The sequence below is a fragment of the Dama dama genome, chromosome 14 (assembly GCF_033118175.1).
Source record: "Dama dama isolate Ldn47 chromosome 14, ASM3311817v1, whole genome shotgun sequence".
NCBI classification, from domain to species: domain Eukaryota; kingdom Metazoa; phylum Chordata; class Mammalia; order Artiodactyla; family Cervidae; genus Dama; species Dama dama.
The window spans coordinates 34,751,124-34,774,625 of NC_083694.1; the positions used below are offsets into that span (position 1 = coordinate 34,751,124).

The following is a 23,502-nucleotide window of genomic DNA, read 5'->3' on the forward strand; positions in this document are numbered from 1 at the left end:
GTCCGTGAGGTTATCCAAGAGAAGGAGGAGATTCTCAAGGCAAGAATACTGGAGTGGTTTGCCATTTCCTTCTCTAGGGGATCTTCCCAATCCAGGATCGAACCTGTGTCTCTTATGTCTCCTGCACTGGCAGGCAGGTTTACCACTAGCACCACCTGGTAAATCCATAATGGGGTAAGTAACCTTTGATAATGAAAGATTGCTTTAGGAGGAATAGTTATAGCAGTGTTCCAGAGACAGAATGAAATGGTAGTTTGGCTAAATAAGGAGAGTCTTGAATGCAGACTAAGAGATTTGAACTTCACTCTTGAGATAATAGAGTTACTGAAAGTTTTTGAGTAAAGAAGTGATAAAATAAAACATTGACCCATTTCTCAAGCACTCAGGCATTTCTCCAGAGTAGGGGGAGGCTACTCTTGGAATAATCAAAGATACCAAAGTAAGTTCTTCTCAAAATTTCCCCTGGAAAGTCTCCCGTGGTAACCCCAAGACATTCTGGTCCTCTTTTCTATACATGAGGCTCTAGTGGTTCTGAGGTAATGTAAATAAAGGCAGAGACAATTATGATGGCAGAGTACTAGGAGATTAGGCTGAACTTTTGGTGTGTCTTATGCCATGGGAAATAAATCAAGAATTAATTTCTTTGTTATGCTGTAGATTTTTAAAAATCTAATGCAAATGTATGGTCTAATATTTTCTTCCTTTCTTATTACAATGAGGATCTTTTATGCCCACTTTGGAGACCACAGTCTTTGAAAATGGGAAGCTATTAAAGATGGTAATGAGAAAAAAATGAAACTGGTGTGCTATGAAAACTATCATTATAATCTGGTGTTATGATTTGAATGGATTAGTATTGGTCAAATTAGCATTTGGCAAAAGGGGCAAATCCTTGATTAGAGAGAGAGAAAAAACAAAGGAAGGAATTAACTAAATAATGGCAGTGGCAGCACGAGGAAAGTTTGTTTTAGCCAAATATGGCAACAAAATGAAAAATGAATCAAGAACAGTGGTTTTAAAAAAAGACTAATCACACATTTATATGAAACTCTAATGTACAATATTACGTTTGAAACTTATAGCTCAATGGGTATAAATAGAACAAATGCCCCATATTTTACTATAGGGAGGCCATTAGAGAGATCTCGGTCATTTGATTAAGAAACAGCAGAAAGTCATAACACTCTGGTGTGGAGATACCCCCAAGAAATATTCAGCCTGTAAAATTTCTATTGCTTTCCCTGAGAATTTTATGGACGTACTAATCTGTCCATCAGCCAGGCTAAAGTAAGAAGGCAACCTAATTCACTTCAAACCTATCACAGTCACTGCCTCACAAGAAATTAACACACTTCACAGATTGATCCTTATATGTGTGATAAGTAAAATCAAGGGTTTATGCTCAGAGGTCTATTACAGCTTAACAGATAGAAAGGGTGACACTTTCCTTGAATCTTAGGTGTAGGTTTATAAAAAACTGAACCCACTCTCTAAAAGATTTTTTCTCCACAACACAATTTAAAACTAAAGTGCTGTATTGACTCATTTTAAAAGAAAGCCAATTTGTAAAGTGCCCATAGAACTTACAGTTTAGATTGGTAAAATGAGATTTCGAACAAATTTAATTGATGTCAAATTTTAACAGCAAAAGCATTGAATTCAGAAGCTTTCACCAGTCACCAGGAGTCAGTTTCACATCTGACTGAGATTATGTGGTGTCATTATTTGGAGTTTTGCTTCCTGTGAAGGTGAAAGTGCTAGTCGTTCAGTTGTGTCCAACTCTTTGTGACTCCATGGACTGTAGCCCACCAGGCTCCTCTGTCCTTGGAATTCTCCAGGCAAGAATACTGGAGTGGGTGGCCATTCCCTTCTCCTGGGGATCTTCCTGACCCCGGGATCGAACTCTGGCTTCCTGCATTGCAGGCAGATCCTTTACCATCTGAGCCACCAGGAAGCCCCTTGCTTCCTATGGTACCATCCATAGTCTAGTAGCAGCCACACCTGAGTTTGTTAGAAGTCACCGGAATCACTTCTCCCCACCCTCACTCTGCAGCACCTAGTAATGTGCCTGACAGATAGTAGGTGCTCAATAAATAATCAATAAGTCAATGAATTAACATACTCTCAGCTTTCAGTTCTTTTTCACAGTCCTTTTGCCTCTCCAACCCCACTCCTCTCACAATCTGATAAAAATCTACTTACATTTGAGTCTGATAACAAGTGTTATCCTTCTGAGAAGTCTTTCCTCACTGGCTCAAAGGAATTTCTCCTCTGTGTTAGCGCTGGGTCAACGGTGTCTACCATTATTGCTATTCTCCTGTTGCAAGTTAATGGTTTGCTTACACGTTTATGTAAGGAAACTGGTAACTTCCTCTAATAAAATAAAACCCCTAGCCTTTAGGACTGGCAATGAGGAGACTCTAATTAGGAAGGGAGGTAGTACTCACCCAACAATCCCCTTCTAAGATCTAGGTTTCTCACCTTTAGCCTATGGTCCCCCATATCTTGCCTCCACTTGGAAGAGGCTATCTGTCCCTATAAGACTGTCTCAATTTTGAAATTAAAAGTAAAAATAAGGAAGGCAGGATTTCCTAACTCTGTGACCCATCTTCTGACTTCTGTTTCTGTCTGAAAAATTACCAGGTCACCATCAGGTGATTAACATTAGAAAATACCCACCTATTCTCGTTTCTATCCACTTTCTCCCTAATATATGCCATTACGGGCATATGGTCTTACTCTAGAACTCAAAAAGAAACTCTATCAGAAACCTTCACAGTGGCCTATATGCAAAGGAATCTTAAAAAAACTGAATATATGTATATGTATAACTGATTCACTTTGATGTACAGTGGAAACTAACACAACATAGTAAATTAACTATACTCTAATACAATTTTCTAAAAGAAAAAAGGAAAAGAAACCTGAACAGTGTGTGTGATGTAAGCAGTTCACTAGTTGTGTTACTATTTCCACCCCACACTGGAAGCTCCCTAAAACACAGAACATATTACTTTATCTTTATATTCCATTGTCAAGCTCAGTGTCTGACATATGATAAGAAGAGGAGAATTTTTCTTGATTCCTGGGTGTAGGTTTTTTAAAAGACTGAATTTGGAAGTTAATACTGATTTATTGAGTGGTTTTTTCCATTGTGACTTACTCCACAAAATTATAAGATTAAGGACAGTGCTACAGGATTGGTATAAATGACCATATCATTATCATTCAAATCAGGAGAGTTTGAGAATGCTAGAATGTTAAACCAGATAAGACCCTGGGGCAGTGGGTGTGGACCTAGGACTGTGTCAGGGCCACTGGGATGTGTGGTCATTCTAGGTTTGAAGCTCAGCAATATTGTCCTGTAAAACCAAATCTCCAATGGGGATGAAATGCTAGGGGTATTGCCAGGTCACTCGGGGCTGCCATAAAATGCTTTTCCTTGGCCTCTTACCATTATCACGTGACTTTGTTCCTTCATTGTCTTTTCTGCTGTGAGTTACCAGGAATCCCACCTCTAGTCACTTGTTTAAAAGTTCAGCTATTAAAAAAAAAAAAAAAAGTTCAGCTATTAGGCTTCTCCGGTAGCTCAGGCAGTAAAGCGTTCTACCTAAAAGATCAGCTATTGTGCAAATTCCAGGAAGTCTCTTGACTTCCTGATTGGTCTTTTTCCTTGGGTTCCACCATCTTAACTTTCCCCAAACTCTTTCTGGTTTCCTACATTTTAGTTGATATAACTCCATATATATCTCTCTATGGGCTTCCCTGGTGGTTTAGATGGTAAGGAATACACATGCAATGCAGTAGACTGGGATTCGATCCATGGGTCAGGAAGATATCCTGGAGAAGGGAATGGCTACCCACTCCAGTTCTGGCATGGAGAATCCCACGAACAGAGGAGCCTGGCCGGCTACAGTTCCACCAAAGAGTCAGATCCAACTGAGCTACTAAGCGCGCAAGTACTCATTTCTATCATTCTTCATTTCTGACTTTTCCTTCATACTTTCCCAGTTTGGGGTGTTTGTTTTGCTTTCATACATCTCTCTTCTTCTGAGGCTTGAATCCTGTCAGTTATCTATCGTTCTGTTTCCTGTTTGTTAATCTCTGACCTTTCATAAATTAAATTTGACTAAGTCTCTTGATTAACAAAGGAAATACACAAGTCACAGTAAAGGGGGCACACAGAAGTTAAATATACTTGGGGACTTGTTTATTCTTTGCACCACTTCTGGAAAGATCCCGAAGAAATGGAGTATACCTGGAAGTGTTTGGTTACCAGAGAACTGAAGAGAAACTTTTATTGCAAATATTACATGTCTTTAACAGAAATTATTAAAGATAGAAATGGTCTTTTCTATATAACAGTAAGTGCTTGATGAATTCTTGTTGGCATGAGAATGAATCTGCATTAGAATAAAACAGAATTCTATTTGATTTTCAACTATTGGACAAAACTAACCATGAAGGAACTGGCACCAAGAAGGGGCTCAATTCTTCCTATTACTGAAACAGAGCAGGACCCTATAGTCCTTCCCCCATGTCCTCTGCCTGTCCTTTGTCTGTGGAAAACTTTAGTCAAAGAAGAAGTTTAGTCAGAGAAATGAGCACATTCACAAACAAAGGGAAACAGTCACAGGAGACCAAATAATAAGTACTCATTAAGTATAATCAAAGAACTTTAGTTCCTTCTCAAGGGCTATACATAATATTCTGAGCCATATCCTGTCAGCAGTCTTATAGACACTGAAAGGCCCATCAGATGGAGAAGTTGATTACATGAAGACCAGGCTGTAGCCATGTTGTAGGCTGCCACAGTTATGAGTGAAAATGTGAAAGTAAAAGTCATTTGGTCGTGTCCAACTCTTTGTGACCCTATGGACTATACAGTCCATGGAATTCTCCAGGCCAGAATACTGGAGTGGGTAGCCTTTCCCTTCTCCAGGGGATCTTCCCTACCCAGGGATCGAACCAGGTCTCCCACATTGCAGGTGGATTCTTTACCAGCTGAGCCACAAGGGAAGCCCAAGAATACTGGAGTGGGTAGCCTATCCCTTCTCCAGGGGATCTTCCCAACCCAGGAATTGAACCGGGGTCCCCTGCATTGTGGGCAGATTCTTTACCAACTGAGCTGTGGGGAATTGGTTTCAAAGACATGGAAACAAACCAACCCTGGAACTGAAGACTAACTGTGCCTAAAGCAACTAGATGACACTGGTCAGACCATTGATGACCAATCTGAAGATGACTGTCAGAGCTGACTGTACTGTTTCTGCTGTGGCCCCCTCACTCAGCCTATAAAAGCTCTCACCCCCTGCTTGTCAGGATGGGAGTTGACCTTTGGACAGATACCCACCCTCCCAAGTTCACTGGTGTGCACCCAGGCAACCTTCCCATCTCTGAGTGCTAATGTTATTTGGGCTTTCTCACCAGTTGGTTCTGATGTGTGTGTGATGTTGAGACTGTTTAGGGGCACAAGGTGCTATTTGGGCATTTTGCCAGTTGCTTCTGATGTGTGTTTGATGTTGAGGACCATTAGTGAGCACTGACTGCTATTTGGGCATTCTTGCCAATTTGTTCTGACATCCATCTATCTTTGAAGACCGTTTGTGAGCATTGAGTGTCATTTGGGCATTTTGCTAATTGGTTCTGATGTCTGACTACCATTGAGGACCATTTGTGTTGGAGAAGTGTTTGTTTGGGACTCCGTACCAGTCACCAATGGAGAGGGTTTACGACAGATCTGTTGTTTAATGTGTCACTGTGTATTCTATTTGTGTGATTGATATTCTCGTTGCCTATGTAAAATGAGAAAATCAGGTTCAATTCATTAAGAAAAATTAAAATTATAAAACTATGACTATAAAAAAAGAAAGATGATTTTTTTCTGAACAATGTATGGCATAGGTATTCCTTAGACTCCAGAGAAAATTGGTTAAGATCAAACTCTTTTGAAATTCCAAAACTTGTTCTTTTTGCATATGCAGTTAGAGAAAGCTCGCTGGATAAAACAATTTTTTTTTTAGACACTAAGGAAATGAATATGCCTAGGAGAAAATTTGAAGTTAGCTTTTATCATGTCCTTGAAATGCAAATACAGACCACTTTGCCTGGGACTCTAGCCTTGGGTTAAATAGTAAAAGTTTAAGCCAAGGGAAAACAAAGGGAAGCCTTTTGACATTGAGAGTGTAAATTCAACTATTCTATTATTCATGAACTGATAAAGTTTAATCACAATGCCTAATTTATGAAATGTAAAAAGATGAAACAATGAGATCTCTGTCTGAATGTCTACATGTCTGAATATGTGTTTTTGTCTTTGGATAATATTGCTGAGGTTAATTTGTAAAGGAGATCCATTTAATTGGCTTAAAAAATAAGTGCTTAAAAATCCAACAAATTTAAATTTATCTACTTTTGTCTTGCAAGACCAAGAAAGAAACTAAAAATGTTTGGGTTTATAAACACACACCCTGTACCACATTTAAGAGAAATTGTGATATGAAAAATGTGTGTTTTTAAAGGTTATAGAATATGTTCTTGAATTTGCCAAGCAGAAAATGCTGGTATAACATTTCAATCACTTGTTTCTTGGTTTTGTTTAGGTTTTCCAGGGTTAAAACTTGTGATATATAAAAATGATCAGGGAAGCATTTCAGTGTATAAAGCAAGTAGGATATGTGTGTTATCAGTGAAGAGAAGGTTCATAAAGAATGGAAATATTTTTGTTGAGGAAAAATGATACTGATTTTGTCCTAGAGTTGTTTGTTTCTGGATGGGGAAATATAGGACAGATTTGTTTGAATCCATAAAATGGTAAAAGATTTGTGAACAAGGAACTTTGAGAAAAGAATTTTGTACATTGTCAGGATTAAGATTATGGGGAAATTGTCCAGTAAAGTTGTCACAGAGTGTAACTTCTCATAATGTGTAGCATTGATGGCTATAAGTTCACTGCTTAAAGCACATGTCCAATGTTTGTGTGACAATTGGGTATATATGATAAAATGCGTGGCTTATAAAGTGCTTCCCTATTAATATACCTCAGAGCCTGTCCATGATACCTGATTAGTCTTCCCCCAATGTGGACAACTAGGCAGATGCATAAACATAAAGGAGGTCTAGAACCGAGGGACATGGATAGACCCAGAGCAGACTTCTGAGCCACCCTGGCAATGCTGGAAGAATATACTGATTATCAACAATTTCTATGGAAAGATTTCCAATTGAAAAGGGTAAATGATGAAAGAGCTTTTCACATGTTGAGGTATGGGGAAATCATTCTGGCTTATACATGATTTACTTTGAACTTTAGGCTAACCAAAACAGTCTATGTGTGGCCTATTAAACATATATTGTACTTTTGCTTTAACCATTGAGAAAAATAGATTCAGAGAGTAATACAAAGATGCATTTTGATTATTATCCTCATTGTAGATGTCTAGTAATTTTCAAATGTTTGTCCAGGTACTATGACAAAGTAATATTCCCTTTCTTGCTCTGGGCCTCCACAAGATTGAGGAGCATCAAAGAAAAGGGAGGACTGAAATGGAGCAGGACCCTCCCCCCGACTCTCCCCCCATGTCCTCTGCCTGCCATTTGTCTGTGGAAAACTTCCATCAAAAAATAATTTTAATCAGAGAAATGAGCACATTCACAGACAAAGGAAAACAGCCAAAGGAGACCAAATAATAATAATGTACTCAATAAGCATCATCAAGGACCTTTAGTTCCTTCTCAAGGGCTATAGATAATATTCTGAACCACATCCTGTGAGCTGTCTTATAGATACCAAAAGGCCCACTAGCAGGAGAAGTTGATTACATGATCGCCAGGCTGTAGCCATGACGTAAGCTGCCCAGTTATGAGAACTGACCTCAAAGAAATGGAAAAAACCCCACCCTGGAACTGAAGATTAATTGTACCTAAGATAACCAGGGGCTTCCCCAATGGCTCAGTGGATAAAGAATCTGCCTGCCATGCAGGAGATCCAAGAGACACGGGGTTCGATCCCTGGGTTGGGAAGATCCCCTGGAGAAGGAAATGGTAACCTGCTCCAGCATTCTTGCCTGGAAAATCCCAAGGACAGAGGAGCCTGGCTGACTACAGTCCATAGGGTCACAAAGAGTTGGATACAACTAAGCATGCAGGTACAACATAGCAAAATAACCAAGATGGTGCTGGTCAGACCACCGATGACCAATTTGAAGATGACTGTCAGAGCTGACTGTACTGTTCCTGCATGTAGCCCCCCTCCCTCAGCCTATAAAAGCGCTCACCTCCTCTTTGTCAGGGGAAGTGGGGGTGGTAAGGGAGTCAGCCTTTGGACAGATGTCTGCCATCCCCTCCAGTTGCCAGCATCTGAAATGAAGCAAACTTTCCTTTCCACCAACCTGGCCTGGTTTATTGACTTTGGGGCAGTGAGCAGCTACACCCCACACCTTTCGGTAACATTACTATAATACTCCTGAGGCCAAAATGTCACATGCATGTTTATGTGTGACCAAACAGTGGGCCCATCCAAGATGTCTTTTTTTTAATTGAAGTATAATTGACATACAACATTATCTTAGTTTCAGATGGGCAACATAATGACTTGATATTTGTTTATATTGTCACAATCAGTCGAGTTATAATCTGTAACATACAAGGTTACAAATTTTTTCTTCTGAAGATAACTTATAAGATTTATTTTCTTAGGAACTTTCAAATTTGAAATGCAATATTATTGACTATAGTCATGATTGCTGTCTGTTACATGATTTGTTTATAACTGGAAGTTTGTACCTCTCGATCCCTTTCACCCACTTCTCCCACCACCTTAACCCCCTTCCCCTCTGACAAAATGTTCTCTGTATCTTCGAGTTTTGTTTGTCTCCTTTTTCAGATTAATGAACTATCAGAAACAGAAGTTAAGATAACAATCCCATTCACAATTCCATCCGAAAGAATGAAATACCTAGGAATAAATTTAACCGAAATGACTCTTTAGACCAAGTATGGTAGGGCAATTCACATTCAGGGTCTGACATTTGGCTTTGTCCTTTATTTTTAAGGAATTGGGTAAAATGTTTATATGGTGATAATAGAAGTTAGGAAACTAAAATTACCAAGACATAAAGATATCTAGTGATTTTGACTCTAAGGTTATGTTTCTTTCTGCTGAATTACAAGATTACAGGATACAGGACAGAAGAGTTTCTGAAGTATTTGGGGGGAAGTTTATAGAATAAGACATTTTTCTTACTCTGAGAAGATGAAAAATGTTTAAAATAAATTTAACATTAAAACATTTAATGTTTAAAATAAAAGCCTGAACCAATTCCCCATTAAAGGTACTAAAATGTCAGCACATTAGAACTGGCTGCCACTCTTCCGAGAAAATGTTTCTCTGAGCTATTTTCCTTAGTAGAGAGATTCTTTTTGGTTCTTTTTGTAAAAATCTTGGAGAAGCTTGAAATCAACAAAGCAGACATGAAGCAGAGTTCAATTTCTGGAAAGTTAAGGGAAGAAAAGCATATCACTGAAAATGTAGCTCCTTCTGAAGATTCTTTAAACACAGAGGTGGGGAAGCAATGATTAAAAAAAAAAAAAACTGGCATAGGGATAGGCTAATGAAAATGTGGTATGCCAGTGACTAACTGGTCTGTTTTGAGTTTCTAGGGCTTTATTCTACCTTTTTTTTTTTCCCCCTGTGCTGGGTCTTCATTGTGGCACACAGGTTTTATGGTTGAAGATGCAAGGGCATTCTAGTGTTGCAGCATTGCTGTCTTATTTGCCCCAGGGCATGTGGGATATCAGTTCCCGGAAAAGGGATCCAACCATGTCCCCTGCATTGAAAGGCAGATTCTTGACCACTGGATCTTTAGTGAAGTCCCCTATTCTACTTTTTTATACAAAATCTTTCCTAAAAAATGCTCCCCAGCCCAAACACTTTTTCAGGCTATTTAAAACAAGTTCAGAGTCAAGTTTATAGCAAGAAATGATTAGCCTAGAACAGCAAAGACCTACAAGAGTTTTGAGTTCTAGAAAATTTTAGACACACCTAAAGAATGCTGTCAAGTCTTGGCCTTTTCTACCTCAGATTTCCATTAACTGAATGAGGATGGTACATTTTTCTATTTATCTCTTTGACTAATTTTCTCACAGTAGGTGGGTTTGTTCTTGGCAGGTTCTGAGGCATTGATTTCTCTGTAGCCTCAGATCTGAAATATGACCAGGTTGGTTGAATGATTGCTGACCATTATATTGGGACCAGGAGTTGGATCTTGCTGGTGGGGACCTGCTGAATTTTAGAGCAGGCTGAGAAAATTGCTAGAGCTACACTCACGCTATATGGCTAACTGGACATGCTGTGTTAGGAGGCTTTCAGAATTGTGCAGCTGCTATGCAGCTGAGCCCTCCAGAGAACCTCTAAGATCCTGGATGGGGGGATATGGACAGGTTTCAGTCACTGTCTGCCTTCATCACTCACGTTGACAACCTCTGCTGCAGTGTCCAGTGTGCAGGGGGAGATCACATGGGAATGCTTGTCTCGGCAGCTCATCCCCTAGTTCAGACATTTCCTGTGAGTTCACTTGCTGCACAGTTAGATCCCTAAGACCTTAATGCCATCAAACTGTGCTGGTTGCCCCTGACAGAAAGGCTGTAAATCACCTTGAGAAAAGAAGAGAAAAGAAAAGAAAAGCACTGTCTCTGATAATTTCTCATTTCCTGTATTTAGTGGATGTTACCTGATTCTCTTGGTGTTCATCAGTTTATAGCCCATTTTCCAATCCTTTAATGAGTTAGAAAGTTGTGGAAGTTTGTAAGGCTAAAGCGCAGGGCCATGAAGAAGTGTTGAGGGGCACATGGAACTGAAAACAGCCCTATTCCACTTGCCAGTTCTGTTCTCAACCTGAGGCTGAGTCTGCCTGAAGGGCATGCGAAGTCGCTTCAGTTTTGTCCAACTCCTTGTGACACTATGGACTGTAACCTGCCAGGCTCCTCTGTCCGTGGGATTTTCCAGCCAAGAATTACTGGAGTGAGTCTCCATGCCCTCCTCTAGGGGGTCTTTCCGACCCAGGGGTCAAACCTGTGTCTGTTATGTCTCCTGCATTGGCACGCAGGTTCTTTACCACTCACACCTCCTGGGAAGCCTGCCTGGAGGGTAGAGTTTCTTTTTTGACACAAAGGCACCACAGTCTAGCAGCAGCATGGCCCAAGGCACTTTGGGTTCCATGACACCCAGTACATCCGATTCTACTGCAAAGGCTTGTGCTACACACTGCCAAAGGCAAGCCTTCACACCACCTTTTCCCATCCCATCAATACATACCATGGAAAAAGACAGAGGCAGCACCCCCTTCATTGCATTTTTAAAGATCATAATAACCCTCTTGGCCACTTACCCTGTTCTATAAAGGATAAGAGTTGTCCTTTTTGGAGGCTTTGGCATTTCGGAGCATGAAGGATGAAGAAGAATGCATCTTGGAAACCTGTTGCTAAAAACTCAGTCACATGCTGGCTGTGTTCTGCCTTCAAACTTCCCGTTTTTCAGATTGCCTGTGCCCTTAGCTCCTTTTCCACTGCTCCGCAGAGGCTCCCTGCCAGTAGCTCAGAAACTGAGGAGGGTGGGGATGGGGGTGTCTCCATGCAGACCCGGAACTGACACACTGCCTTTAAAAATGTTTAGGTCACTAAGTTGTTTGTTATTATTGTAACTTTGACTGTTTCTTTCAAATGGAGTAGTATTCCTTCTCCTGAAAAAGCACTTTGACAACTTCCTGTATAGATGATGAAGTTACTTTTAAGGGTTATCTTAGTTCACTTTTAATCCCTTAAGAAAACAGCAATCGGAATTGTGAGAGACTAATAGTGATAAACCTACGGTGGCTTCCCCCAACCATCCTGGATGACTAGAAGCTACATCCCAGAGCTGCAAAAATGGAGTCTTCTATAGCACAGAGAATGTTCTCTGCTGGGCTGCACTCAAGTTACGATGGTGATTTTGAATTGCACTTTTACCTAAAGAAAAAATTTAATATCAGCAAATTCAGTGCAACCATAACATAGGATGAGAAGTTCAGGAAACTCTGGCTGAAGTGTAAGCAAAGAATCAAGGTTATGTTGTCACAAAGGTTTCTTGTTGTTTCTTTTTATTCAAATAGCTATTCATTAAGCTCTAGTAAAACCTGAATAAAACACTACGGATGGTGCTAAGAAGTACCCGCTAGCTGAGCAGCTGACCCCATCTGATCCATCTCCCCTGAGGACAGAACAGCACATGTGCCATTGGCGACTGCATTTGACAAAGGCAGTGTGTCAGCTCCGGGTCTGCAGGGAGACATCCCCCTCCCCAACTCTCCCCAATTTCTGAGCTACTGGCAGGGAGCCTCTGTGGGGCAATGGAAAGGGAGCTAAGGGCACAGGCAATCTGACAAATGGGAAGTTTACTTTGTCAACAAAGGTGCGTCTAGTAAGGCTATGGTTTTTCCAGTGGTCATGTATGGATGTAAGAGTTGGACTATAAAGAAAGCTGAGCACCAAAGAATTGATGCTTTTGAACTGTGGTATTGGAGAAGACTCTTGAGAGTCTCTTGGACTGCAAGGAGATACAACCAATCCATCCTAAAGGAGATCAGTCCTGGGTGTTCCTTGGAAGGACTGATGCTGAAGCTGAAATTCCAATACTTTGGCCACCTGATGCAAAGAGCTGACTCATTTGAAAAGACCCTGATGCTGGCAAAGATTGAGGGCAGGAGGAGAAGGGGATGACAGAGGATGAGATGGTTGGATGGCATTACGGACTCAATGGACATGGGTTTGAGTAAATTCCAGGAGTTGGTGATGGACAGGGAGGCCTGGCGTGCTGCAGTTCATGGGTCGCAAAGAGTTGGACATGACTGAGCGACTGAACTTAACTGAACTGAAGGCAGAATACAACTTGCATGTGACTGAGTTTTTAGAAACAGATTTCCAAGATGCATTCTTGTTCATCATTAATGCTCTGTAATGCCGAAGTATTCAAAAAGAAAAAGACAACTTAGAAACTGAAGGTGAAGTTGTGGGCGCGTTGTGAAGGGAGAGAATGAGGGCTGGCCTTGGGCAGTGAAAGTTCTTAAATCTATTTATATCTCCAAGTTCTGAACTGGGATTTGTAAACTGTAAAGTCTCAAACCCAATTTTTAACAAAAGTGAATTTAAGGCTTCCTATTTGATTGAGAAAACAGGGCGACTAAATACTATGAGAATTCATGAACATAATAATTTCCATTTATCCATAGTAATCATGTTGAAGGAGCCATGATAAAGGCTCAGAACTAAGTTGCTGGGTTGTTTTGTGTGTGTGTGTGTGTGTGTGGTAAAGTGCAGCATTTATTGTAAGGAACCAATACAAGAATGGGTGGTTCATGCTCTAAAACTCCAAACTGCCTGAAAGTTTCCCAATATTCACTGTTATTTTTAAAAAGAATTCTCTTAGAGAGATACTACTACAAACCCTGCTCTCTAGTTGGGGAAACTGAATTTTAACCCAGGTATTGAACTCCAAAACTCATTGTCTTGACATATTAATAGATGCTTCTTTAAATGATTCAACTATTTACATGACAAAGTGTACTATGCTATGCATCCTTCTCTTGGATTTATATGCATAATTTTATCTCCAGTCTCTTTTGCTGCCAGCTATCTTAGGTAGATGTGTTCCTGATCAGCGGTCACCTCCAGAATTATCTATAATACCCAGGATTATCTAGTTCCCAGGACTGGGCTTCTGTTTTGACTCCTGCTGTTTTCACTAGGCCCGTCTCCCTTGGGGCTGAAACTGTTCCCTGAGCCCCTGTTCAGGGCGGTGTCTCTTCTGCTTCTGGAGAAGCCTCCTAAATGACACCTCTTTGGGTGTCTAATTCATCACAGAGAACTGAGAGATACCTGTTTGTCTCAAAATCATTGATGCTGACCATTGTCATGGGACTCTAACGCTTTGTACCTCCTCATATAGCCAAACCTGCTGTCAGGGCTATTCTGCTTTATTTAGTATGTGGGTCTGGAATTGTAGCTGTGACATTGACAGTAACCATATCCTAAGTACAAACATTTTACTACTACATATTTTCTCAGCAGCTACACCTGTGCATTTACCTGAGGGAACACAAATTGTTTATAAATGACTTTCTTCATATTATAGGTTTATACATATATATAGGCACACACATATATATATATATACAAATGATAAATGCATTAGGGGTTTATGTTTCAGTTCAGTTCAGTTGCTCACTTGTCTCTGACTCTTTGTGACCCCATGGACTGCAGCACACCAGGCTTCCCTGTCCATTACCAACTCCCAGAGCTTGCTCAAGCTCATGTCCATTGAGTCAGTGATGCCATCCAACCATCTCCTCTGTCACCCCCTTTTCCTCCTGCCTTCAATCTTTGCCAGCATCAGGGCCTTTACCAATGAGTCAGTTCTTTGCATCAGGTGGCCAAAGTATGGGAGCTTCAACTTCAGCATCAGTCCTTCCAATGAATATTCAGAATTTATTTCCTTTAGGATGGACTGGTTAGATCTCCTTGCAGTCCAAGGGACTCTCAAGAGTCTTCTCCAACACCATAGTTTAAAAGCATCAGTTCTTCAGCGCTCAGCTTTCTTTATAGTCCAACTCTCACATCCATACCTGACTACTGGAAAAATTATGACTACAAAAAAAAAATTCTTTTAATGATGTATGTAAATAAGTTGGGCTTCCCAGGTGGCACTAGTGGTAAAGAATCCACCTGCCAAAGCAGAAGACATTAAGAGATGCAGACTCCATCCCTGAGTTGGGAATATCCTCTGGAGAATAAAACACAGCCCATGTGTTCTTGCCTGGAAAATCCCATGGGCAGAGGACTCTGGTAGGCCATAGTCCAGGGGGTTGCAAAGAGTTGGACATGACATGTAAATAAGCTTAACTGTGGGTTTCATTTCAGAATAATAAAAGGGTCCTAAAATATTTGGCATTGTAAGGCACTGTTAAAACCACTGAGGTGGTGAGGAGTAATCTTCACCACCTTTTAAAATAGATTTTAATTCAGATTCAGGTTCTGAATATGAGGACTGTGATAAGGATCAAATTTTCTTGAGTCTCAACTTATCTATAAAATGGAGACAGTAATTATAATTCAGGGCTGTTATGAATATTAAATGTCAGTGTATATAAATCCCTTCTACCCTGCACATAGTAAATGCTGAAAACTGTTAGCTATTATGATCATTATTAAAATAGCGATGATATATACCTTGTAAGATTGTAAATATTCAGCAAGAAGTAGACAAACTGCCTAATTAACAGACATTGTGAATATCACATTTCATTGAATCCAAGTTGTACCATTAGTTACCTCCAAGAAAGACAAAAAATACTGCCAGTTGCACAATAGTTATATAGATAGTAAGGTTGAAAAATGAAATGTTAGTCGCTCAGTCGTGTACCACCCTTTGTTACCCCGAGGACTATAGCCCGCCAGGCTCCTCTACCCATGGAATTCTCCAGGTAAGAACATTGAAGTGGATTGCCATTCCCTTTTCCAGGGGATCTTCCCGACCCAGAGATGGAAGCTGGATCTCTAGCATTGCAGTTATAAACAGTAAGGTAGATTCCAATTTCAGGTATGTTAAGTGTGAAAATTTTGCATTAAAATAAAAATACTTTATCTCTTCTTCTCTTCCCTATTACTTAAAAGAATGAAGCATCTTTACTCCTTAGAATCTGAAATTTTGTTTCCTATTTTTTTTCCTCCTACCAAGACCCTAGGATCTCCTACTTACTCGCTACAAAAGGGCTACAAGCACTGTAAGTTTTCTGTATCACTTTTATACTATCAGGATTCCCCTTTATTTTTTCCATCTCAGTGTGAATTCAATTGCTCAGCATTCTGATTCTTATTATACAAGATAAATGAATATTTAAAAAGCCCAAAACTTCTTCCTAGTTACTTAACACCTCCGATCTAATATTTAGGTTCAGAACCATTTAGTAACGCATATGTATACCTTTGGGCTTTCCAGATGGCTCTAGTTATAAAGAACTCATCTGGCAGAGAAGGAAAGGTAAGAGATGGGGGTTCAATCCCTGGGTCAGGAAGATCCCCTGGAGGGCGTAGAATCCCACTTCAAGATTCTTGCCTGGAGAACCTCATGGACAGAGGAGTCTTGCAGGCTACAGTTCATGAGGTCACAAAGAGTTGGACATGACTGAAGCAACTTAGCAAGCACACACGCATGCATGCCTTCAAAGTGAACAGCATGGTGACTGACCAGGCACTCCATGGGAACAGACAAGACTGGGAAGAAATTCAAACGTGAAGGAAGAAATGGCAAATTTATATGTCAAAGGTGGTAGAAAGGTTAAATAGAATGAAAGTGGAGAGTAGAAAACTTCCTCACAAAATGACTTCCTAGGAAATCTCTTCAAATGCTCAGAAACACTGTTCTCTCAGTCTCACCTAGCAAGTAAAGTGTTGTTAATATAGTTGGTCTCTTATTTGGCTAAACAAAATTAAACAAACATCATAATTTCAGAAATAATAGAAAAGCAGAAATAATTCAAAATAAGGTTTTGGTTATTCTGTTTATTTCACTTAGGACAGTCAGTGGGCATTAACTGGGGTACTTAAAAGTCATTTCAATTAGGCATCTCTTTAGTCCTTCATCGATTATTTCAAGTGTTCTAGTCTCAAATACCTTCCTTTCTTCTACAAACTTCTGGAAGAGATGAGTACCTCCACCCACACCAAAATAATGTACTTTGCTGGCCAAAAGCACCCGTCCATTTTTATCTAACAATCTAAGGAATGTTTGGTGCAAAGGACCATAATAATCTGGATTGTAAATCGTTTCTGAGGTAAGAATGAGATCATATTTTTCAAAGAGTTTTTCACTGCTCAGTACAAGCTTACAAAACTCAGACCACTCCCCTGAAAAGAAGCGGCATTTACATAGCTCTTGTGCTACTGTTGATCTCCTGAGTCTTTTCACATCTGGTTCATTTACATCATTTTCTTCATCTTCCAAAGTGGAGTTAGCCACTACATTAGGTAAGGTTACTTCATCAATCACCACACTGTTATAATCTTGAAAATGAATTTCTTTGGCACCTTCCTTGAGTGCCATTATACCCAGCAACCCTGATCCACAACCAAGATCCAACACTTTTTTCCCAGCAAATTTCACTTTGGCCTTTGTCAAATATGCCAGGAGGTCAAAGGTACACTCCCAGATTTTCAAGCCTCCTTCATAAACACCTGAAATCAGGTCAGAGTGAGAAGAAAAGCTTTTTGAAATGATGTTTTCTCCAGGGAAGTTCTCTTTCAACAAGGTGGTTTTCATTATGGATATGTTAACGTGTTGGAGACCTGGTAATGTTTCTGTGACTTTATTTTCTAACACTTTCTTTAAATCTTTAGGCATAGCATGCTCTTTGGCAACTCTCAAGCAGGTCTTTTCCTCGTGTGGTTCCAAGTTACTTGAACTGTTAGCTGCACTGAATGAACTGTCTGGGTCTTGAGAGGGAGCCTCATTTCCCTCTGACTTATGTTCCCACAAATGGTCCTGCAGCAAATCAGAATGTTCTGTGGAACATTTTTTGTCTCTATGTGTACCTTTTTGTCTTTCTGAGACTGAAGACTCTTTTGAGGAATGTAGGGCCGAAGCTCCATCTGCAAGAGATGTTAATTCATCTTCCAGATGGTCTTCTATAGTGAAATTAAATTGAAAAGTCATTCTCTCATAAAATGCACACAACTGTTAAACTCCAAGGAAGGTTCTTCAACTTCTGGATAGAACTGATGACACACATGTAAACCTGCCTCAATTAATTATTGTTAGTTTTGCTGAAAGTCTATTTCTCTTTAGTTGCTTATACAGTTAAAAATATTCGGAGCTATTTCCAAATGAGTTTTAAGAGGTCTTTGCTCTTCTTTCAGTGCAGCTCTAGAGAAAAGGAAAGAAATGAAAATTGTTATTAAGAAGCAAAGTGACACATTTCATTTAAATTTAATGTTAAACATTCCACCTTCCCCCACCAACAGCTTTTCTATGAAAGCTGTGGAGGGAGAAGGAGACAGAGATTTGGAAACACACACACCCTTCAGGGTTCAAAAGCTGAAGATAATAAATTCTAAAAACGAAGAAAATAACCGCAGCAGCAGCAACAACAATTAAAAACAATACAGTCCAAAATTCTCAGGCAGAAAATGATCAGCCTAGCGATTGTCATGACCCTGCGCAAACATATAATATTTCCTTCTTAAACTGCCAGAATCTCTTCAGTCTGTTACCGTTTCAAGTAACAGGACTTCAAGATTGTATTTTGCTGAATGAGCATCCCTTTAAAAACATGCACAGGTATGCTGATGTGTGTAAATTCATCCAAATGACCTAACTACAAACATTTAGCCGAGATCAGCAGCTCTAAGTGTACTGGGAGTGAGGTAACTCTGGAGTAATTAGTAAAGATTAGCTTGACACAAAATAAGGGTACTGAACCGTGTGGACAGGCCCGTAGAAAATGGAAGCAACTTAATCAGAGGGTCTTCTCTGTGCTAGACACTTAATATATACCATCAGTTCAATCTGCACACCAATTCTGACAGGTGGGTCTCTAGCCCCATTACACAAGATGTACAGAGTAGGGTCAACTCATTAAGAGGGTAGGAAGGCGCCTGTTTCTATCCCACTTCACCGCGGGACTTGCAGTCATTCCTGGTCGCAGGCCCGGGTCAAACCCAACCCCAGATGTGCAACCAAAATGCCCCATGGGATGGAAGGTTGTAAATCTGGGGACTCTCGGCCCTCACCTCCCCCACAGCGTCTCAAAGCAACGTTGACAGCGATCCAAACTTTCAGATGCTCGCCACCCGGCAGACTCCCCATTCACCTCGCGGAGAACGCCGGCCAGACTCGCCAGACCGGAAACGTGCACCAGTGAATCGAGTCCTCCGCAGGCCAGACAAGCCCGGCTTTCTTCCCAGTCGTGTGGGGCCCGGGCTCACCAAGGAAGGCGGAGCCGTTCCTCTCTATGGTCTTGGTTCGCAAGGCCTGCCGGGACTGTGGGAGTTTCCGGGCTTGGCTCTGGCGGGAGTGTTTTGAAGTTTTGGTGCTGGGCGAAAGCATGTCTCAGGAACGCGCTGTTCCGGCGAGCGCGATTCCACTGGAAGAAATAAGTAGCTGGCCGGAGGAACTATGCCGCCGGAAATTGCCGTCTGTCCTGCCTCGGCTCCTTATATCCTTTATTGTCATTTCCACCTGGAGAGGGCTGTGGGGCCGGTCTCCAACCTTCTATCTCATCTAACCCGCTTTCGGGCCTTGTTGGATCCATGCGGCTTCAACCTTCTCCTCTCTCTGTTGACAGCGAGATGAGTAAGCGAGGAAATGAAGGGCGAGCGAGAGCCGTGGGTGCTGAAGCCAAAGTACGCTTGGCTTTGGCGTTGGGAGGGCTCTCGGGTGTTCTTACAATGGTTTTTGGCAGTGGATATGGCGTTTTCTTCCACTGCTCTGGGCCTTCAGGTTGCTTTGTACGTGCAATTAACTGTGATTACTTTTGCTTGGTGGAGATCGGGAGAGAAAGGAACTTATCCTTGAGCTGTAAGGTGAGCCGACTCTGGATGAAGTAGAGGAGAGCGAGATACTCCGAGCGCTCATCTCTAAAATGGGTGGTGAAAGTGAATACCTTCCTCCACTATTTTGAGAATCAAATTAAAAGGCGTAGTTCTGCCATGGTGCCAGGTCTGTAAAAGATGTTAAGCAAGTTCAAATGTTATTCCCGTCCGGTTTTCAAACCTCTTGGTGTATTGCTGGTGAGGAGTTGCTTCGTTTACTAATTGGCTTTCATGTGCTGCGTTTGAGGTACTCCGTTCAGGTGCAGACCATTTAGTACTTGAATCCCTTTTTGATTGTAAAACATTTACAATCAATCAATGTTGAGGCCTGGGCCCTCATGTTAAAGGGTAACTTTTTTTTTTTTTTTTAAACAGCTTTGAGCACAGAAAACTTAAAACTGCACTCAAAAACAAGAGCCTCACTTGAGACATTCTGAACACTGCACAAATAATTTTTTACAGATAAAGCCAGATGTAGATATTACTGTCACAAAGAAATCATTCACCTGGACAATGTCAAAATCGCACTTCGGTGCCAAAAGCCTTTCTTAGTTGGGCCGATATGGAATTTCTGTCCTAAAAGATTTTTGATTTCTGCAGCTAATAGCCATTCTTCTCAAAAACTTTTGCAGTGTACATAATACATAGCAGGCAGGGTGTTAGGCTTAGGGGGAACAAAGAACATGGTTCCTCCTTCCCCACCTCAAGCTCATACGGGATTTCAGTAATTGAAAGTAAAAATTTTTATTCCCGCCCCTCCCCCCCGCCAAAGAAAAGAAAAAGTCAGCATTTCCTCCTGGTTTTCATCTCAAACTTACAATTCAAAAGAACCAAAACCTGTTCTTTTGATGAAATTTTAAGTTTCATCTCAAAATTTGAAAGAACCAAAACCCCTAGGCTTCTTAAACAGTTTCACAAGCCAGAACCTTTAATCAAGTTCTTTCATTTCTGCCCTCAGACTGTATTTTGAATCCATCATCCCCGTTTCCTGCCACTGCTCCAAGCCCCCATAACCTCTCATCTGGGCTGTAGTTAATAGTTCTCTTGCTTCTACTCATGCCCTTTTATAATCTCTCCAATAAAAGTTCAGATTGAAAAACATGTCATTTCCTTTTTAAAGCACCCCTTACCACAAGGGCTTCTTAACAAATTAGGAATAAAACCTAAACTTTTACTTTCAAGTCTCCTCATGTTCGAAGCCTTGTCCTCCTTCTTAGCTCACTACATTCTAACTAGAGATACATGAAGCTCACCTGCCTTAGGATCTTCATGTTTGTTGATGTTCCATGTAGCTCTCCCAGCCTTTGGTAGATCTCATTATTCAGGTTTCAGCTCAAATGTCACATAAGCCCTTTTCAGAGCCCTCAGTTTGAGGTGGTTTCCCCAAACCCAGTCAGTAATACTCATCACATTGCTCTGTTCAGTTTTCTAAAGAGCAGTCAGATCGTTAATAGAAATTATGTTGTTTGCTTTGTTTTCTTTTTGCTTTTCCTCACTACACTGTAAAGTTCATAAAGGCAGGAATTTTGTTTTCGCCACATTGTCTCCAGCACTTAGAATAGTTCCTGGCACATAGTAATCATTCAGTGAAGGGCTAAAAAATTTTGTCACGTTTTAAAACAGCATGAAGTCTCGTTATATAATTTTTGTTTTTCAGCTTTTGGTTTTACTACAGCACTTTTCAACAAATGAAAGAAATTTTCTATAAATCCACAGCCCTGTCACCAAACATAATTATTTTTATCTTTTGCATTTTGCATGTTATTTTTCAGTCTTTGCCTGCTTGTCTGTATAACCATAACTTAAGTTTAAATTTTGGAAGAGGCTAAATTTTTTTTTTTTAACCTTTTCTAAAATTTATCCACGAGGCAGATTCTTCCCTGAACTAAAATGAATTAATGACCATGCCTCATTTTGATTGCTGCTGTAAGATATGTAGTTGCAAAGTAAGATTTCAGAAGAAGAATGACTTCTTATATTACTGTATTGGGGTTGTGGTGTTTTAATTTTTAAGATTGACACATGCTTTAATAATTCATATTATTTTTATAGTAAAAACTTTGTAACAATTATTCTTAATGGTTTGAAAGTATATAGTTTATAATGTGGTTACTGTTGATGTTTACAGTGCATATAGGATAGTTTATTATCACATATTTGTAAGCTCCTATTTGCAGAAGAGTTTCAGTCTGATAAGGTGATAAGATAGATATGCTAATAACATGAAAAGAGGGTAGAAAATGATCCCTGACAGGTGTAGATACAGTACTATAGAAGTGCTAAGGGGAAAGAAATTTGTTTCAGAAACCAGAAACCATGGATTATTATGGGCTGTTTCTCATCTGTCAGAAATATGTCATAATTACATATAGTTTGAAGAGATAAGTTTATCCTTGAGCGTTTTGAAAATACTTCCTTAAAGTATTTTCATTCTATTCTTTGTTAGCTTAATAAGCATTACTTTTTTAAAAGCAAAATTAAGCCAGTAATTTGAGTCTAATTTTAGTCTCTTACTATCATTGCTTAAACTTCAAGAAAGATCTTTTGAAAATCTATTCTCAGTAGTGAATATCTTACTCACTTCAGTTTAGTCGCTCACATGTCCAACTCTTTGCCACCCCATGGACTGCAGCACGCCAGGCCTCCCTGTCCATCAGCAACTCCCGGAGTCCGCCCAAACCCATGTCCATTGAGTCAGTGATGCTGTCTAACCATCTCATCCTCTGTCGTCCCCTTCTCCTCCTGCCCTCAATCTTTTCCAGCATCAGGGTGTTTTCAAATGAGTTAGCTCTTTGCATCAGGTGGCCAAACTTTGGAGTTTCAGCTTCAACATTAGTCCTTCCAGTGAACATTCAGGACTGATCTCCTTTAGGATGGACTGGTTGGATCTCCTTGCAGTCCAAGGGACTCTCAGAGAATCTTCTCTAACACCACAGTTCAAAAGCATCAGTTCTTCGGCGCTCAGCTTTCTTTATAGTCCAACTCTCACATCCATACATGACTACTGGAAAAACCATAGCTTTGAGTAGATGGACCTTTGTTGGCAAAGTAGTGTCTCTGCTTTTTAATATGTTGTCTAGGTTGGTCATAGCTTTTCTTCCAAGGAGTCTTTTAATTTCATGGCTGCAGTCACCATCTGCAGTGATTTTGGAGCCCCCCAAAATAAAACATGTGACTGTTTCCACTGTTTCTCCATCTATTTGCCATGAAGTGATGGGACCAGATGCCATGATCTTAGTTTTCTGAATGTTGAACTTTAAGCCAATTTTTTCACTCTCCTCTTTCACTTTCATCAAGAGGCTCTTTAGTTCCTCTTCACTTTCTGCCATAAGGGTGGTGTCATCTGCATATCTGAGGTTATTGACATTTCTCCCAGCAGTCTTGATTCCAGCTTGTGTTTCATCCAGCCCGGCATTTCTCATGATGTACTTTGCATATAAGTTAAATAAGCAGGGTGACAATATACAGCCTTGACGTACTCCTTTTCTCATTTGGAATCAGTCTGTTGTTCTGTTTCCAGTTCTAACTGTTGCCTCCTGACCTGCATACAGATTTCTCAAGAGGCAGGTCAGGTGGTCTGTATTCCCATCTCTCGAAGAATTTTCCACAGTTTATTGTGATCCGCATAGTCAATAAAGCAGAAATAGATGTTTTTCTGGAACTCTCTTGCTTTTTCAGTGATCCAGTGGATGTTGGCAATTTGATCTCTAGTTTCTCTGCCTTTTCTAAAACCAGCTTGAACATCTGGAAGTTCACGGTTCATGTATTGTTGAAGCCTGGCTTGGAGAGTTTTGAGCATTACTTTACTAAGGTGTGAGATGAGTGCAGTTGTGCAGTAGTTTGAGCATTCTTTGGCATTGCCTTTCTTAGGGATTGGAATGAAAA

At 40.4% G+C, this 23,502-nt stretch overlaps 3 protein-coding genes across 5 annotated transcripts in view; 1 reads left to right on the plus strand and 2 right to left on the minus strand.

The window, feature by feature from the left end:
- SELE (selectin E) overlaps positions 1–11,595 on the minus strand; it is a 64,542-nt gene extending 52,947 nt beyond the window's left edge. The window contains exon 1 of the mRNA XM_061160281.1: positions 11,388–11,595. The gene's annotated coding sequence lies outside the window, so the exon portion shown is untranslated. The remainder of the gene's footprint in view (positions 1–11,387) is intronic.
- Positions 11,596–16,570: 4,975 nt separating this feature from the next.
- On the minus strand, positions 16,571–18,984 carry METTL18 (methyltransferase 18, RPL3 N3(tau)-histidine). The gene is made up of 2 exons (XM_061160296.1): positions 18,817–18,984; positions 16,571–17,950 (listed from the first exon to the last, which is right to left on the minus strand). The coding sequence occupies exon 2, from the start codon at positions 17,738–17,740 to the stop codon at positions 16,619–16,621; it is 1,122 nt and encodes a 373-aa protein (XP_061016279.1). The 5' UTR covers positions 17,741–17,950; positions 18,817–18,984; the 3' UTR covers positions 16,571–16,618.
- A 64-nt stretch (positions 18,985–19,048) lies between these two features.
- FIRRM (FIGNL1 interacting regulator of recombination and mitosis) overlaps positions 19,049–23,502 on the plus strand; it is a 49,752-nt gene continuing 45,298 nt past the window's right edge. Inside the window, exon 1 of one of the 3 annotated variants that reach the window (XM_061160288.1) lies at positions 19,049–19,241. In XM_061160288.1, the coding sequence (XP_061016271.1) occupies positions 19,131–19,241 (111 nt within the window). In that variant the 5' untranslated portion in view covers positions 19,049–19,130. The remainder of the gene's footprint in view (positions 19,242–23,502) is intronic. The other 2 variants (XM_061160287.1, XM_061160286.1) reach the window with 2 other exon arrangements.

What these genes read in the sequence shown, in the direction of transcription:
- METTL18 (XM_061160296.1), bottom strand. Translation starts at nt 17,740, where the DNA reads ATGACTTTTCAATTTAATTTCACTATAGAAGACCATCTGGAAGATGAA.